Below are 16,862 nucleotides of genomic sequence, written 5' to 3' on the forward strand. Positions count from 1 at the left end.
TGAAGCTATACAAATACAACCTGAAAAAATGTGTGTTGACATCTTAACAAGTGGGAGTGTGATGCAATATTTAGTCAGTGCTGAGGGTTCTGGTACAATTTCTTGTCCAATTTGTACGAGATGGTATCTGAATACTTGTGTGCAAGCTGGTGACGTATTGTGAACAGCGAAAGGGGAGCGGGATCAGTGCTCTCGAAAGCCTGAGGGTAAATGATATTTTAAGATGAAGTTGACAAATGCAGAAATTATCCTTTCATACGATGATGCAGTTAGGAAACCGGGTCACCGCAAAATTGATGACAGTTTCAAGATGCATAGAGAGAAACTAGGGAGTGCATCAATTTGACCAGCTTAGTACTTTCTAAGTAGATGCTCGTCTGATTGAGAGTAGTCCTGCTGCTGCTGATGAAGGGAAATGGACCAGGAAGGGTCACCTTGTGGCTGGGGCGGTGGATGGTGTTGCGAGTGTGCACAGTGATGGGCTATCATTTCACCCTTAGTCTTCATTATCTCACTGTGAATCTGGCTGATTTGTTGTTGTAGTTGAGTGATGATTCCAACGCATCCGTAGACAGGGTCTTGAACCCGGGCTATTGCTTCATATGAAATGCACTCTGCTGCCTCCGCCCGTAAATGCCCGGGGACTTGCTGCTCCATCATTGCCATGGCATTACAGTTAATCACCAAAAATCATGAAACAAATGAACAAATTGTCATTCAAAGAGATACAGCCCCATCTTCGTGCTAATATAGATTTCGTTATCCTCTCCCACAGCAAATGGGACTACTTAGTTTAAAGTACATGACTGGAATTTAGAACACGAACTATTTCGTTAGATGAACAGCATACAATCATTCACTTCTTTGAGCTTCTGTTAGTATACTAAAACCAGCAAACTTGGTTTCATATTTCTTTAGCCAGAAAACTTGGTTGCACGGCATAATTATCACCAGAGACATGGACACTGACATTTCTATACTATCAATGAAATATATGCACAAGTGAAACATAATACGGAAATCCTGTACTGAAGAAGTTGTCAACAAACCATTGAGACATTGAAGAGAAATTTAAACATTTTGTTTTTTTGGGCATATGAACTGACCTGAAGCATTTTAGTGACATTGCTGGCACCAAAGATCTTATGGACACAAACAAATCTTTGTGGATTCGAGGAAGGGAAATAAGGAGCCAATATGCAATCTTGAGGACATTTTCTTCTCAGATATTTGCAGGCAGCACATCTGCTAAAGCTTGACATGTGAGATTTTCTAAAGATTTCGCGAACCAAAAATTTCCGGAAAATCACACCCAAATGATTCTGATGATGCCGTGGAGATCTTCTACTGTATATAATGCTAAGACTGAAAAATCCATCTTATAAATTTGGTCATTTTAGAATTTTAACACCGATATGGAAGGTGAAAACGGCTACTTTTTCAAAATATCCTCGGCAGATGTATGGAAAGTGGTGAGGAAATGGAAGCAATTTGACACAAATTCCTCCAAATGATGAAAGTTGATAAACCAATTATAGCAATGCACGCATTGTATTTTTAGACAAAGATATAACGGTAAAACCAAGATGAGTGGGTTCCCTCGAGCAAGAAAACGAAATTGATTTGGGCGCATGTCAGTTCATGATGTGAGGTTTTAGCCATAACCGGAAAAAGTTTAATCAAGGGATTGCCTTTACCTACACTAAGAGTGCTATTTCTTCTCTAACATGTACAAAAAAAAAAAAAAGCAACGTTGAGTTGCTAGTTCCATAAAATAGTTAGCTCATAACGGCAAGATCACGCAAATCCTACCACTTCGTTAATTGAAGATGCGAACCTCGACTTGCTTCAAAAAAGTAAAGTATGTCCATGACTCAAACCAGCGAATGAACATAAGCAACAACGTACATATCGCTGTATGGGGAATAAAATATCACCAGCTTTTCCTGATGATCTAAGATGGCCTCACAATTTTTATGGAAAGAAGATTTGTAGCAAGAGTGGGGCTAAGCTCGAACTTTGAATAGATGAAGCATTCAAAATGCTTGAGGTTGGTTTAATTTGGTCAGATTGCAAGGAATTACACTCCATCTATTTCTTGTAAAATTGCACAATCCTTGGTAATGTCTCAACTCCCAAGTAATCAAAGAAATGGCATCTTGTAAGTCCACCTTCTAATTTTGAATGGAATGGTTGGGGCCAGAGATGACCATGCAAGAGGTTCTGCCGCATCGTATAGAGTTGGAGCACGCTGTCATTGGGAATCACTAAACATTTGAAGATCATATTGAAAAATCACCTTAACAAAGACTTCAGAAGGGTTTCTTGGTACAATTGTAGGGGACCATATAGTATAACCAATCATTTTGTCTGCTTATAGAAAAAATGATGAGGCACACGCACAAAAAGACCATGTCTGAAGGGCTTCGTTCTGTCTTGTGGCTTCTTTTTTTACAGAGACCTAGCAAAAACATGAATAAGCCAAATGGTTCTTCTTCGAAACATAGGTGGAGATATAATTAGCGGCTGATGCAGACGAACCCTCAATGTTGGCAGGAACAAGTATTTGAGTCCTTCCAGATGCAATCCTGTTACCAGCTACATTGGCATAAAACAAGCCTGAGATCGCAGGTACAAAAATGTCACTTTGAGAACATATGTAGTAGTCGATGACTTTCTCATATTCTGACTCTTCTGAATCAAGGAACTTTGACTTCTTGTCCACAGGCATTATCCCATCCTGCTCAAAGATTTTAGAGGCCATAAAGGATCCATCAGAATAATGTCACGTCTTTCTAGAACCTAAGATATATTAGCTGTGAAGGATGCCTAGTAAAAATATTATTAGCAACTTGAGTGTCAGCCAAAAGATTAAGGTAATTTTTAAATGACCAAGACACAACTCTCCAAAGAAAGCAGGCCATATGAAATTAGTAGACTAGTAGTTTGTAGAATGCTACTGTAGTGAACAGATTTGAACGCTCACTGAAAGGAAAACAACCAGAAATATCTCACCTTGGTGTAAGTTTTGGGAAAAAACTTCTTCAGAGCATTAAGGCTGCTATCCCACCTTGATTGAGTTAAATAGATTGTAGTGTCCTTGTCAATACCAATCTTCTGCAGAAACTCCAAAATCTCTTGCGCACCAAAACAACTTTTTGTCCCCTGGCAATTCTTCTTTTCCAACATGTCTACCCTTAGGTCCACTGCTAAGAACTGACCATTAGATTTCCGACTCAATGTTCTCAGACGCTCAACCATTGAGTCAACGACTTCATGTACCTCTGGCTGCAACTCCAAAGTTCCAAACATGGCCAAACATGATGTAGAATCAAGGTCACTCTTTTGACTTGGCTTTTTCATGTTTACTGAGGAGAAGTAAGTTGCCAGTCTTATGTTACCCTTTGACTTAAATTTAGGTTCAACATGATCAACAATATACTCTTCTGTCACTGTATTTGGGACCTTGACAACCGCAAGATTCCGTGTTGATATCCCAGAAGGTGGTTCTTTTGCTACTCTGACAATTCCATCCAGGCTTCTTACAAACTTAGCAACATCGTATATCTCTCCAAAGCTCCTGAAGAATGGACAAATGTCAGGCACAAACACAGTACGCAGTTCCTCTACTATCATATGGCAAACTCATATGTTCGAGTTCTATTTATGATACTTAAGATAAGCCTTGTCCTGGATCCTAGAATCCAATGGAGACCTTAGTTATGTTGGACATATCTATGAGACGTGGTAAGTGTGCTATAGAATGATTAACTTTGTTTTAAGTCAGAGGAGTTTGCTTTTCTAGAGACTGCTATTTTCATCGACAATAATTTTTGGAAATTGGGTATACATGTGAAAATCTGAGAACACAAATGCACAGTGCTACAAACCTCCGATCCCCTGGTTTGCTTCCTCTGATGTCAGGGAGTACTAGAGTTGCTCCTAAATATTTTGCTACAACCACTGCGGCTGCAACCTGAAGAATTCATACACAATAAGGCCACTTGAGAGAGAGAGAGAGAGAGAGAGAGAGAGAGAGAGAGAGAGAGAGAGAGAGAGAGAGAGAGAGAGAGAGAGAGAGAGAGAGAGAGAGAGAGAGAGAGAGAGAGAGAGAGAGAGAGAGAGAGAGAGAGAGAGAGAGAGAGAGAGAGAGAGAGAGAGAGAGAGAGAGAGAGAGAGAGAGAGAGAGAGAGAGAGAGAGAGAGAGAGAACAGAGTGTTTTTTCCTATTAACCAGTATACTTATGTAGTCCAAAATCAGCATTGTCTAAGAGGAATGGTCTCAATCTCATTTATCTCAGAAAATGCTTCGTCAATATCAAAACAGTTGTAGCATACTATCTTTGTTGCTAACATTGCATGAACTTCAGTTTGAAAATGCAGCATAAACTCTGCTAAGAAATAGACACAAGATGAGGATACTTTGGAAATGCAAAACCAAATTTGAACTTTTAAGAACTGGCAAGAAGTTAGGCCACAAAAGTCCTTTCCAGTGAACATTGGAGTGCATCAGCGCATGGACAGTTTATATGTACAAGTTGACCTAAAAACCACAAAGATTGAACGTCCACTTAGAGTTAAAAATGTAAGAATTAATAGAAAAGGAAATGCAAATATCTAGCCGAAACTATTTGGGTGGTGAAATTAGAAATTGCAGATGTCCAGCAAAGGAAGCACTGCACGAGAAGATAGCTCCACATCATGGAAGTATACAGTCGACCGAGAAACTAATATTTATGGAAAAGTGAACTGGCATGATAATTAAATCCACTAGATGCATGAGTCACCTGGGAGACATGGTATTCGGGACCATTGGTCAATGAGAAAATGACGAAGCCCTTTGAGTCCTCTACTAAGTCTGTAAACCAAAATTAAGGCAAAAACAGGCAAAGACACAAGCATTTCAGTCAGCATCAACACAGTGGCAGGAATACAGTGACTCATTAGGACCAAATGCAATCAAAAGTACCAGAAGTAGGTCTGCTCCAGCATTGTTTCAGCTCTTGGCTTTCTTCTTTCCAAGGACCCTTGTTCCTTCTAGACAGTGAAACCAGCGACTTCGCTTCTAACTTACTGTCGTCAAAACGGGCATCATCTGACACTCCCGGAAGTTTTTCCTATGACAGAACAAAACAAACAACATCAATTCATCTTCAAACGCAGACGTGGCCAATATGTCCATGTTGCAACCAAGATCCAGACTTTGCATATATAGGTATACGGGCATCTCGCTTTATGACTGGGAACCCACAGTTCAAGATGCATCATTTGTCTTTCCCTTTGATGCATCGACACAATCATTCTCGGGAAAAAAAAGACACGATTTTGGAAATCTCTTCGGCAATCCTCACTGTCTCTCCAGTACCCAGATGTAAACGGTACGATGCGTGTAAGCATAGCTCAAAGACTGAACTTTTGCCAACTAATTCGCCCATAAGCTGATAACCACAGCAATGCCAATTGAAAAAAAGTGAGTTATGGGCGGAGTACTGACAAATGACTTGGGATTATCTGAGAAGAGAGCCTAAAAAGAGGAAAACTAGATAACATGCCCGTGCATATCTAGCGCAAAAAGGAGCTATTCGAGGATAATTGGAGCAGATACGGAAGCGAAAGCCAGAGATCAATGCCCAGACAATCGAATGCAGAATTCGTACTTACTTCGACTGAATCAAAATGGTCTCTTTTGATCATCTGACCCAGCATTACAAACATGGTTATGGTCAGAACTCCAGCCACCACTTGCCTCAAATCTACACCCATTGCTCTCTCTCTCTCTCTCTCTTTCTCTAGATCCTGTCTCACTCCACTTATCTCAGGGCTCTCTCGGTCTACGGAGATGAAGGGAGAGGCAAACGGGGAGAGCTCAAGCTTTGAGAGAGAGCAGAGCACCAAAGAGTGAGAGAGGCTCTGAATGGAATGGGAAGGAAGGTCTAACGACAGTGAAGTCTGCTCATTTATTTCTTTGTTCCCGTCTGTCTTTCTTAGGAGCTCATAACGCCACCGACACTTTCCCGGAAAATGATGGGCTGCCTAAATTTCCTGCTACAATTTTGTTTGCTGCTAATATTTTGATAAAAAAAAAGTCTTCTTAATTTTCACCCCAAAAAGAAAAAGGAAAACACAACCAACCCCGTCAAACACTTCCTCTTTCCTCTTTTTCTAAAGTTGCATTTAATGTGGGGACACTGATAATATGTTAATACAATGCAATATCGATGTAACACCCTTTCTGTTCTTTCCTTTTTGTAAGAACTTGCAAGCAATAACTTTAATTAACCAGAAAGTAAATTCCTTGCCAAAAGACAAAGGACCCAGATTGGAAGATGGACATGTGCTTGGTGTACCTGCTCCCACTCTGGGACATAGCGATGTGATTAATTTCCAAAACAGTCCAAAACCAACTCCCCTTTTAGCCCCAAACCTAGTAAGCAGGCATTAATTATGCTTCCCAATCACTACATGCTCGCGCAGAGCAGATAACCACGGATTCTTCCTTAAGTTAATTAGTGTCCGGAGCTAGAGACAGAATCAGGATTAGCAGTGCAACCTGGTAAGTTCCGAGGAAAAAGGTTGGGAGTCGTAGATAGTTGGGTAATAATTACTCCATCACGACTGAGGAACCATGTAAAAAGGTCATGATTGTCATGTGATAGTTGTCGTGTCGAAGGGGCTTCATCGATGTTGGACAAGAGAGCCAGGCGGTGAATTTCCATCTTCATTGGCCTTGGACAAGAGGGTCTTGACCCAAGAAACAGAAGGGGTTGTGTATATTAAAGATCGATTCCATCTGACCACAAAGACACGACCTACTAATTGCATTGTAAGCCACGTAAATCCAAGTTCCTCACAGGTCGATGCAGTCCAAATGATGGGGAGATGAGTGCAAGCTCATATACCATGGAATATTCCCATGAAAATAAGGTCCCCACCAAAATGTTTGATACCTAGATGTATTTGGAAATTTATAGGTCAAAAATCATAGACACTACTTAGCTAGATCTTTTGATAAGTGTGGCACTCATGACCAAAGAGTCATCAATTTGTGTAATTATGTACCGTATGAAATCTCCAAACACCTTTCCTATTAAAGTACGTTTGAATCTACGTAATTCGTACTTTTTTCATAATTTATATCTACCTATTTGTCTTACAGCCACGTTGATTTATATTAACGTCTAGAGTGCTAGTATTTCCGACCATTTTAATTGGACGATGTTATAAGCGAGTGAATTTTGTGAAACCGTTACATAAGTCAGAAATTCAAATTTCTGCATATTGAGCAAAAGGAGTATCTCTCCCAAGGAGTAAACTAGAAAACAGCCAAAAAGACGGAAGAATCAACGTCCTCTAATCAGGAAGAAAATACCAAAAGAGCGTAAATCAAGGAAAGCGTAGAAAGAAATGTCAGAAATGTCAAAAATGGGAGGGCCAAGCTCACCTGCCAATCCGCCTTAGACAATGGATCCCAAGTCAAGATACATTAAACTTTATCATTTAGGAGGACCATATGGCATACTAATCAGTAATTTATTCTTCTAGCGTCTGGATCTGACCAATCAGCATATCTTAAGTCCGTCACGATAAAGTATGCGCAAACTTGAACTAATCAATTTCTCCTTTGTCAGGCCCATCAGATTAATCAAAACCAAAATGATAATAATAATAGCAATAAGGAGTGATTGAAACGCCCCAACCTAAAACAAGGTAGAATAGAATAAGTAATGGTTTTCAATGCAGGCTCGAATCCAGATGGACTTTCGGTATCTAACACAGTGTTTTGTGGAGTGTGAAGACTGACTGGGGAAAAAGAAGAAGCTTTGTTTAAGGTGATGAAAGCGGCTTCATCATTTGCTGCTGACGGTGGGAGTTAAGAGGACCGAGACTGCTCAACCTTCATCGCCATTGATCGATTCAAGGGGAGAAGAAACGAAACCCATGATGGATCAAGAGGATTTCGAAATTTAGACTTCGAATCATAACTATTCTATTTATCTATTTTTCTTATTTTCTGTTCAAAAAACAGGTTTGGAACAGAATCCGTTTGCTATCGCAATTTCATTTTTTTATTTATGGAACAAATTTTGATTTCAGAAATAGGTTTAGAACAGAAATGAGAAGGAAAAATCTTCTACTTTTCTATTTTTGGAACAAAATGAGAAATGAGAATTCTTCTCATCGTTCGCCCTCGCTATTAGGCGATTGCCCGCCCGCCGCCCCATCGCCATCCACTTGCCGGCCGCCGCCTCCCGCCATTCACCGTCTCCTATCGTTGGCAACCATGTGTCGCCGCACGCCATCCACCGGCCACCGTCTCCTGCTGCCGGTTGCTCGCCGTTCGTCGTCTCTTGTCGTGGGTCGCCACCCACCATTCGTCGGCCATCGTGGGTCGTTGCCCACCATTCGTCATCTCTCGTCGTCGGCCGCCGTGGGCTGGCGGCCTCCCGCCGCCGTGGGCCGCTCGACTCTCGTTGCCGGCCGCTGCTCGACGCCGCAGGTCCTGCCCTTCGCACCTGTCGCGTTCTTTGGCCCCGTTGCCGCCTCCCGCCGCGCACCGCTCTCCTCCCGCCGTCGCCTGCCTGCCGTTGCCCAACGCCAGCCACAGTCCTACGCATTAACCGCGTTGCCATTCGTTGTTGCCTCCCCCCGCCGTCCGCCGCCCGCCATCCACCCGCCGGCCACTCGAGGGGGAGAAATTTTGTGCCTTTATCAAACAAATTTTTGTTTTGGGAACAGAAATTTTGTGTCGTTATCAAACGCATATTTTTGCTAAGAAATTCATCCATGGAACAGAAACAGAAAATTGATTTCTGAAATAGAATGATTGTCATTCGCGCCCTTACTAATCAAATCGTCAAATTGCAATCAAATCAATCATAGATCAGAGGGTGTGGCCCAGATAGCCATTTGAGTTTGGGTCCATCACGTGATCTCCTGTTTTCGATCCTTGTTTTTTTTTTAAATTTTTATGTTTTTGAGGCCCGTTATTATCATGGTAGACAAAAGGGGACTCAAATTTTCTATTTTTCGACACATGTTGTGTTTTCTTGTTTATTTAGATATTGGGGCACGCATAGACAGAAAACTGGCGGACAGAGACAAGATTATAGTATGTGGACTCGGATGAACAATCACATGCGCTCATGAGAAAGATCTGACGAGAGGGCCCTAAAGTAGAGTTTCTCAATTTCCCATTTATTTTTGTGAAAGAGAAAGGGTAGAGGCTCACATGACTTGAGTGGCAGATTTGTGGATTGCAGCTCCAAGTTGGTCCTTCCCTTCCTCTTTGTTCTTTTCTTTTCTGGGCCTTGTTGATTGCTTCTTTTTCAGGCCACTTTGTCGTGGTGGGGATCGAGTGAGTCCAATTCACTGTTGCAGCAAGTTTTGGTCGTGGGCCGAGCGGGGATGTTCTGTACAGGAGCCAAGCCATCCGAGAGTTAGACAACAGAGGAACCGTGAGAGACCCACCTGATCATATCAGTTATTGATATTGTATAAGGGACGTAAGAGTCTGGACTTTGCCAATCTGTTTCAAATTGCCTTACCCTCTTTGGCTATGCGGAATCTATAAGAAATAGAGTTCCATCCCGTGTTCAGGATTGATATTCACATCTGTGTTTAGATTATGCATATTTTGCCAAATCACAAACAGTTTGCTTATTGGAAAGTAAATAGTGAAAAAAAATTATAGACATTATAACGATTGGGGCTTCTACCATATTTGGAGATGTGACCTTTTCAACCTGATCATGGGCCTGATGGCCCATGGATATGCTCAGGCTTGCTTTCCCACAAAATTGGTTGGCTTAGGCAAAGAGATTTGAAAGTTATGCTGCTGATTTCACGCAAGAGAGAGTTGACTTGCCTTGGAGGGAGACTTTTTTGGTCTCAATGAAGCTTGCTTTTACCTTCACCTTCCTCTCATGATGCTGCTACAGTTTGTATATATGATGTTGGTGTTCTTAAAACCAGGCACCACGATCGTGTTGATGCATGAATCACTACCTAACTATCTGATCATATTGGGTTATCCGACTTAAATTTATTGTGAATTTTGCATTTGCCATTTGATGGATTCTTCAACTGCGAGCATGTCAAGGCCAAAGAATGCTGATACAGATGATCTGCAAGCCTATGCAGAAGTAGATCACAAAGGAGGATCAAGGGAGATTCAACAGCACATACACAAGCACCCAATGATGCAGTATGATCTGGACAAAGAGAAGCTCACGTTAGTTGAGGTTTGGCTTCCCATCTTTAAGCTTCCTTTTTTTTTCTTTTCCCATTTTGCTTGAAGTGATTTTTCAGTAGGTCTGCTGACATAGATGAGCCGCATATGTTTCACTAAGAAGCTAATGTGGTTTCTATTCTTGCCGGATCATTGTGTGCGTAATATGCTAAAATCATTCCAAAAATTGGCTTTCGCTTGCTGTTAATTTTCTTCTGGAAGGAAGTTCTTCATCTTTCCTCCAATTCAAAGAGAACTATTCAACTTATCTAAAACTGGCACTGCCATGATTTTGTGGTGTGCTATTATAAGTATTATTTATGATTTGTTCGCTCTGCTGCTGTTGATGATTTCCAACTTGTAAGCAATATGCCTAACCTGAACTGATACTGCCATCTATAATTGAGGAGTACGAGAAGCAAGTGAAAGGAAAGGGCAGTCTTTCGCCAAATGATGTTGCTCCTGGAAATCTCAACAGAAAGATACAGGAAATTCTTTGGGAAGAAGATGTGCTAAAGCATGAACTTGAGAAAATAACTACAAGAATAGTCATTGGAGAGCATACGTGTCCAGTATCTCATCCAAAGGTCAAAAACCAGCCTTGAAGAAGAACAACATTTCGGGCACAAATTCCTCTAGATGTGCTTCCAACATTTCATCTCATTTGCACGGAGTTGCAAGCTCCTCATTTATTTTTCCAGGTACGGATTGGATATTTGTCCCTTCGATTTCACGTCATTCCCATACTGAGCAACTAGGGAAGGCAGCACCTGATAGCATCGGGAGAGAGAAAACATGTCATGGGAAAGTTTAATTTTGACTAGTTAAGCATAGCCACTGGTAAGAATAGTCACAGGCAAAAGTAAGATTTGATAACTAAATAAATAGCTGCTCTGCATCAACTTACTAGGCCTTAACCACATTTTCTGCTACTAGGTAATCGTTGGCTTTCCATTTGATCTCCCACTTTAATGCATTGTTTGTGGCGACTGGATTATTATAGCAGGAGTTCATCAATTGTGCCCCATTTGGAGTTTGTGCAAATGAATAAACTATCTATCAATTGTTTGGCATATGCTAACTAACAAGATAAAATCACATGCCAGAAGAACATAGAATGCTAGATCTATTTTTCCATGCAGACACCGATCTTTGTCTTTTATCGTTAGGTGGAGCTATTTCTACATTGAAAGACTTTCGTGGAAGGCTTATTGTGGATCTAATGATAGGATCACGTTAATGTGGATTTTGCAGAGAAATAGCTATAAGATCGGCGAGATGTAGGCATTGAGCAAAGCCTACCTCAGTGCCACAACCAACATGAGCAATGAAGTCACATTCTTTGCAGTGATAAATCGGATGCTTGAGTTCTTTTCTTTCCTCAAAGGAGTCACAGTAACATTCATCCGTACCATCTTAATCAATGACAATACTGGTTAGAATGAGGGGATGGAGGTGACGCCTGTGCTCGACAGTTTCATGTAATGCAAGGAGAGCTCAGTGGATAAGGGCAGTGTAACCGCAGTTAGCAACCATAAAATTGAGCGACGATGTGTATTCATCAGTTTCATCACAGATGCCTCAGTGACTTCGATATCTGTCTTCTTTAAGCGGTAGATGTGGTGGCTAGTGTCCAGAATGTCCTTCTTAGTTTTGACAGGAGCACTATCAAGGCACAGGTTGAATGAGCAATCGACACATTGTTACATGAAACGTGGAATATTTCGTTTTACAGGTGCTACAGCTGGAAAAGGACGGCGACAGGGTCGGGGGGTGTAATTGGTGAAGAGGGTCGTGGATACTTGGCGGTCATCGATCAGCACATAATCTGTAAATTACGAAGGCACATTGGTTGCAGAATAAAGGATGGCCATTGACATTGCTGCCACATCCAGGGCACAGTGGATAAATTGAGTACTTGCAATTGAAGCAGCATGCTTATACGAGGAGCTAGTCATCATCGCAATCTGGTAAGTTCATGCCGAGGGGATTGCTGCACTGGGGACATAAAACTCTGTCCTTGTCCAAAGGGAGCTCGTGTATGGAGTGCTGAATCTTTGCCATGTTCATGCCCACCCAGTTTGTCGAGGATCTGAGGCTAAGCTACATGATCAGCATCGATCCTCCACATAGTCAATATCCATCCTTTCTCAAAGGGGTGGGAAACAATATATCGCTTGCAGTGATTCTGTGCTAGTAATTCTTGGATTAGAATTGTGAAAAACAAAGTACCTTCAAATGCCACCGCAAACTTGTTTGAATGGTTGAGTCCAGCTATATTCTAAATATATTACATACAGGGGCTTAGCCACATTGTACGAATCAATTAATGAATGGACCATGGGGTTTGAGCAGTAGGATGAATGAAAGAATAGAAAGAAAGTTAATTTCGGATGAAGATAGTCCGATTATTCAAGTCTATCTCACTGGTTGACCCAGTGAAACGGTCCACTTGTGTGTGTGTGTGTGTGTGTGTGTGTGTGTGTGAGAGAGAGAGAGAGAGAGAGAGAGAGAGAGAGAGAGAGAGAGAGAGGATATGGAGATGGAGCATTTAAGCCACCGTCACCAGCTGATCGGATGCTACCAAACAAAATGGAGAAGTTAACTGTTTTGGGCGTTTCTTCCTGTTCAAGGTTCTGTTGTTGGACGCAAGGACTGCATCTTTTTTGTTTTTGCCCAAGAAGTGTGCCCAAATTTGCCCGGAGAGCTCCCAAACCCTCATCACCTCCATCGGCCTTTCGTCGTCAAAAAAGTTTTAGGACTTAAATTGCACTTTTTGAAAAATTTAGGACTCAATTGTACTTTCGTAACTAGTTTTAGGGAAGTAAACTTATCACGAAGGTACAATTGAATCTAAAATCTTTCAAAAAGTGCAATCGAGTCATAAACTTGTCAAATTGGTGTAATCGAGTCCTTTTGTTAACTTAATCTTACTTGACTAATGGAAAATGCTAATATGATAATTTTTTTTTCTCTATCCCATGTGACGATAACGTGGCTAAAACGACATCGTTTTGATTTAAATATAATTTCTAATACAAAATTTATTCAAATTAGATTAAAAAAACAAGCTAATTTAAAAAAAGAAGAAGACATAGGTGAGAAACCTGGCGAGGGCCCTCGCCAGCTGGTTTCTCACAACGCAAGACATCAAACTGGGAATCAGCATGTGTTTTATCAACGCAGTAGAGAGGGTGGGTGGCATCTCGAACCTTAAGTTAATGGTTCAGGGAGACTCGGTTGAGGAGCTAAGACATAACCTTAGGAGGCAAGATCAACCTCTAATACTATCTGTTAAGCTTAGCATGCAACAGAACAGGCCAGCTTCCTGTCCACGAGAAGTTAAGCAATCTGGCGACAATTTCGTTGAATGAATTAGTACGAATTTGAGGAAGCACGTAAGTTCTACTTTTATGTCTACATCATGGCACCAAGATTTCCTTTGCCGAAACTAGTCACACATCGAAAGAGAAATGAGGCACAATATTTCGATGAGGCTCTGTTACATGTTTTTTTTTCTACTTGGATACCACCTCCAAGTATCTAAATTCTAAGCCTCATTGCGCCAGGAAAACAAAATAAAAGAAGGAACCTATCTAAGCTCTCTCTTTAACTCTTTCTTTGAGAAACTTAATGAAGCCTCCCAAATTCTCGTAGGACGATCCACCCTGCTTCTCCACAGCCTGCCTTGCCAATCTACCAATCTCCCTTGCCCTGTCCCTAGCCTGCGTTCCTCTCTCCCCTCCCATCAGTTCCTTAACTCCATCCCTTATCACCTCGCTAGCAATTATGCCCCCGACACCACCTTCTCTCACCATAACCTCGGCCCTGAGCCCCATCACCACAAGCTTAGCATTCAGTGGCTGGTCATTACCTGTCGGCCATGCCAGTATCGGCACCTCCTCCGACAAGCTTTCCAGCACCGAGTTCCAGCGGCAATGACTCAAGAACCCGCCTATCGCCGGGTGCGACAAGATGCGCCACTGGTCCACCCAATCGTGCACCACCAAGCCCCTCCCTTTCAACCGATCCTCCCATCCGTTGTCCGGCAACACCCAAGTTGCCGATTTCACCGCCCATATGAACGGATGCCCTGCCATCTCCAGTCCATGAGCTATATTGTCCATTTGCAGGTCACTCAAGTGTGCCTGTGTTCCGAATGATACATATATCACTCCACTCGTTTCCACGCGCTCATCCAGCCACTTGATGTAGGACTGAGGTGGGTCTGCCTGTTTGGATCCCACAGGTCTCTCTATCTGATTCTGGTCGTAGAGCAAAGCCGGCCCGATGCACCAAGCTCTTGCCCCCTGGCAGTAAAATGTTTCCAGGGCAGCAACATAATCACCTTCGAGCTCTTCAAAGCTGTTGACGATAACCCCCGCGCTGTTCGCATCAGTCTCTCCAATTTCTGATATAATATGCAAGAAAGGGTCATCCGGATCTTTGCACCGCTCCAAATCGGAGATGTCGAGCTTATAGAAAGCGAAAGGAATGCTCAACTTTGGCAGTTCGATTGGATCAGAATCTGGCATTGCCAAGATGGACGGGACATTCCCATAGGCAGTTTTCGAGATGACCATAGACAAAACCCCCATCCCGTGGAAGACAATCCTAGGAATTCCGAAAGACCGACACACATCAAGCGTCCATCCTAGCAAAAAATCAGAAATCACGCAGAGGGGGTGAGACCCGGCTTCAGACATCTCCCTGAGAACACACTCAAAGGCGGGTCTCATGGACTTGGTGGCTTTCAAGAAAGGTACCAACAAAGCCATGGAAGGAAGATCAGCAGTGTTCTCGCATCCTTCAGGAAGCTCTGGGACTCTAGGAAATTGTATGGTGCGCAAGGAGATTTCAGAGTAGTCTGGGACCTTTGACAGGATGAGTGGGGCATTCTTTGGGGTGGTGATGATGGTGACTTTGACACCGAGGCTTGTTAGGGCCTTGCATATGTCTAGTAATGGGAGTGCATGTCCCTGAGCCAGGTGAGGGAACACCACCACATGAGCACAAGGTGATGGCAATACCACCCCTGTCATGGCTTCTAAAATCCAGTCAAGATCAAGATGGACAATATATTGGAGAAGGAAGAGTTAGAGAGAATTGCAAATTGGCATTTCAACGGAAGCTCGCAAAATAGAGACACATTCACAGAGATGGGAGCATGTAAATGCTCTGCTGGATAGTTCAATATGGACACGTAGTTTGATGAATTGGGCAAGTTCATCAAGTCAAAGATTTTACAACTTTTTTCCAAATAAATCTATATGACGCAATAAGAAATAAAGATTTTGCAGATGAATATCAATTGTAATATTCAAAGCAGTGGGGCTCTCGTGCTTAACGTGATCATAAAATGAAACAAAGTCATCTGTTGAATGGGTAATCAATATCAAAACAAGAAGCAATTCTCTCTCTTCCTTGCTGTACGTTGCATCACCCTAGGGGGTGAACATAGACTTGTTTCAGGTTGCCGACATCCGCGGCATTAACCACCTGATGATTGTGCCGGTTTCACTTCTTCTCAGCTACGTCCATGTGCCCCAGCAAATCATGTCCGACATTGTCGGCTCCATCACTTACTTTCTATCCAGCACTTACATAGATTTTGTTAGTTGTGGCTTTTGTCGACCAAACCGACCTTTATTTACGGTTAAAGACTTGGACATTTTCTAGCGCCAACAGGAATCATTCAACATCGAACGCATCGATCATGACCAGTGCCCTCGGTCAAATGACAAATATGGCAGGTCTTTATTGGGAGATATCCGGTCATATATGGGGTATTGGTCCCAGATGCGGTCATTTCAATGACTTCTTTATTTTATTTTTTTTGTCCATTTGACTTTCATTAAATTAACTTAAACGTGCGTGCGCGCACCTGTTATCCTCAGCGGGCACGAGCAGATAGCTAAACCAACCAATAGATGTTCCTGTCCAGGTTCGAGGAAATTGTCAACGCAATTCAAGAGAAAGGAGAGAAGAAAAGAAGACATAAATAAAGGGTGCCTGGAGGTTCGGTTGATAATGGAGGAAATTAATTGCCCTTCTCAGTGATTTGTTTCATGGCTGCCCTACTTGCAAAAACCTTTGGGAAACAACTCGGCGTTCAGAGCGGAAATCGTAGAAGCCAACGTTTAGTGATAGTGTTTGATCCACTCCATGTTCGTATCGATAAATCTATCTTGATACGGGTACATACAGAATGGATAGCGACTTTATGCATCGAGCCGTGTCATTGGAGAGCGCTATATTTTTGTTAATCATGCTACAAAACTCATGTAGCTTGCCCTGTCAGTCTGTTACCTCCCATGTATATTCCCTATATTTGCACTCCCTCGTCTTCTTGAACTGAGAGCAGTTCCAGCGGACCAGATGGATTCGTGTATGAGAGGAAGCCCCACGCCGCGCTCGTTCAGGTCCACGGGTCGAATTTGGTGTTATTGGGTTGGGTAGGGCTGGACAAAATCGGTGGTGCATGCGAACCTGACATGTCATTTTGTCGACGATTTCTTGAAACATTTCAAACATCATTCTCTGCATACAATCCGTTCTCCCCCGAAAACACCTCCCCTCGTTTACGTCTTTGATTTCACTAAATTATATCATCACTTCGATCGTATCAGTGATTA

At 42.3% G+C, this 16,862-nt stretch overlaps 4 protein-coding genes and 1 long non-coding RNA gene across 5 annotated transcripts in view; 1 reads left to right on the top strand and 4 right to left on the bottom strand.

Annotated features, from left to right (window-relative positions):
* Nucleotides 1-16,862, bottom strand: part of LOC115689119 (60S ribosomal protein L7-2-like) — an 83,258-nt gene that overhangs the window by 28,195 nt on the left and 38,201 nt on the right. The gene's annotated exons all lie outside the window — the stretch shown is intronic.
* Nucleotides 352-1,588, bottom strand: LOC115689104 (LOB domain-containing protein 23-like). Its single transcript, XM_030615074.2, has 2 exons — nt 1,107-1,588; nt 352-648 (listed from the first exon to the last, which is right to left on the bottom strand). The coding sequence occupies exons 1-2, from the start codon at nt 1,260-1,262 to the stop codon at nt 352-354; spliced, it is 453 nt and encodes a 150-aa protein (XP_030470934.1). The 5' UTR covers nt 1,263-1,588.
* LOC115689103 (protein MANNAN SYNTHESIS-RELATED 2) lies at nt 2,258-5,965 on the bottom strand. Its single transcript, XM_030615072.2, has 6 exons — nt 5,661-5,965; nt 4,969-5,116; nt 4,787-4,857; nt 3,891-3,976; nt 3,016-3,580; nt 2,258-2,740 (listed from the first exon to the last, which is right to left on the bottom strand). Exons 1-6 carry the CDS (start codon nt 5,760-5,762, stop codon nt 2,462-2,464), a joined length of 1,251 nt encoding a protein of 416 aa, XP_030470932.1. The 5' UTR covers nt 5,763-5,965; the 3' UTR covers nt 2,258-2,461.
* LOC115689134 (uncharacterized) lies at nt 9,831-12,423 on the top strand. Its single transcript, XR_008818598.1, has 3 exons — nt 9,831-10,240; nt 10,635-10,928; nt 11,963-12,423. It is a non-coding gene; the product is annotated as an uncharacterized LOC115689134 (long non-coding RNA).
* On the bottom strand, nt 13,824-15,269 carry LOC115689083 (UDP-glycosyltransferase 90A1-like). The gene has a single exon (XM_030615050.1). It carries the CDS (start codon nt 15,267-15,269, stop codon nt 13,824-13,826), a length of 1,446 nt encoding a protein of 481 aa, XP_030470910.1.

This window comes from Syzygium oleosum, unplaced genomic scaffold (genome assembly GCF_021117445.2).
Source record: "Syzygium oleosum isolate NSW1041296 unplaced genomic scaffold, Sole_v2.1 Sole_v2.20, whole genome shotgun sequence".
Taxonomy (NCBI): domain Eukaryota; kingdom Viridiplantae; phylum Streptophyta; class Magnoliopsida; order Myrtales; family Myrtaceae; genus Syzygium; species Syzygium oleosum.

Excerpts from the sequence above, each read along its gene's own strand:
- LOC115689083 (XM_030615050.1), bottom strand. The coding sequence starts at position 15,269 with ATGACAGGGGTGGTATTGCCATCACCTTGTGCTCATGTGGTGGTGTTC.
- LOC115689104 (XM_030615074.2), bottom strand. The coding sequence starts at position 1,262 with ATGTCAAGCTTTAGCAGATGTGCTGCCTGCAAATATCTGAGAAGAAAA. Across the intron at positions 649-1,106 it reads ATGTCACTAAAATGCTTCAG|CAAGTCCCCGGGCATTTACG; the intron begins GTCAGTTCATAT and ends ATGATGGAGCAG.
- LOC115689103 (XM_030615072.2), bottom strand. The coding sequence starts at position 5,762 with ATGGGTGTAGATTTGAGGCAAGTGGTGGCTGGAGTTCTGACCATAACC. Across the intron at positions 3,977-4,786 it reads CCGAATACCATGTCTCCCAG|GTTGCAGCCGCAGTGGTTGT; the intron begins GTGACTCATGCA and ends TGAATTCTTCAG. Across the intron at positions 3,581-3,890 it reads AGCAAACCAGGGGATCGGAG|GAGCTTTGGAGAGATATACG; the intron begins GTTTGTAGCACT and ends TCCATTCTTCAG.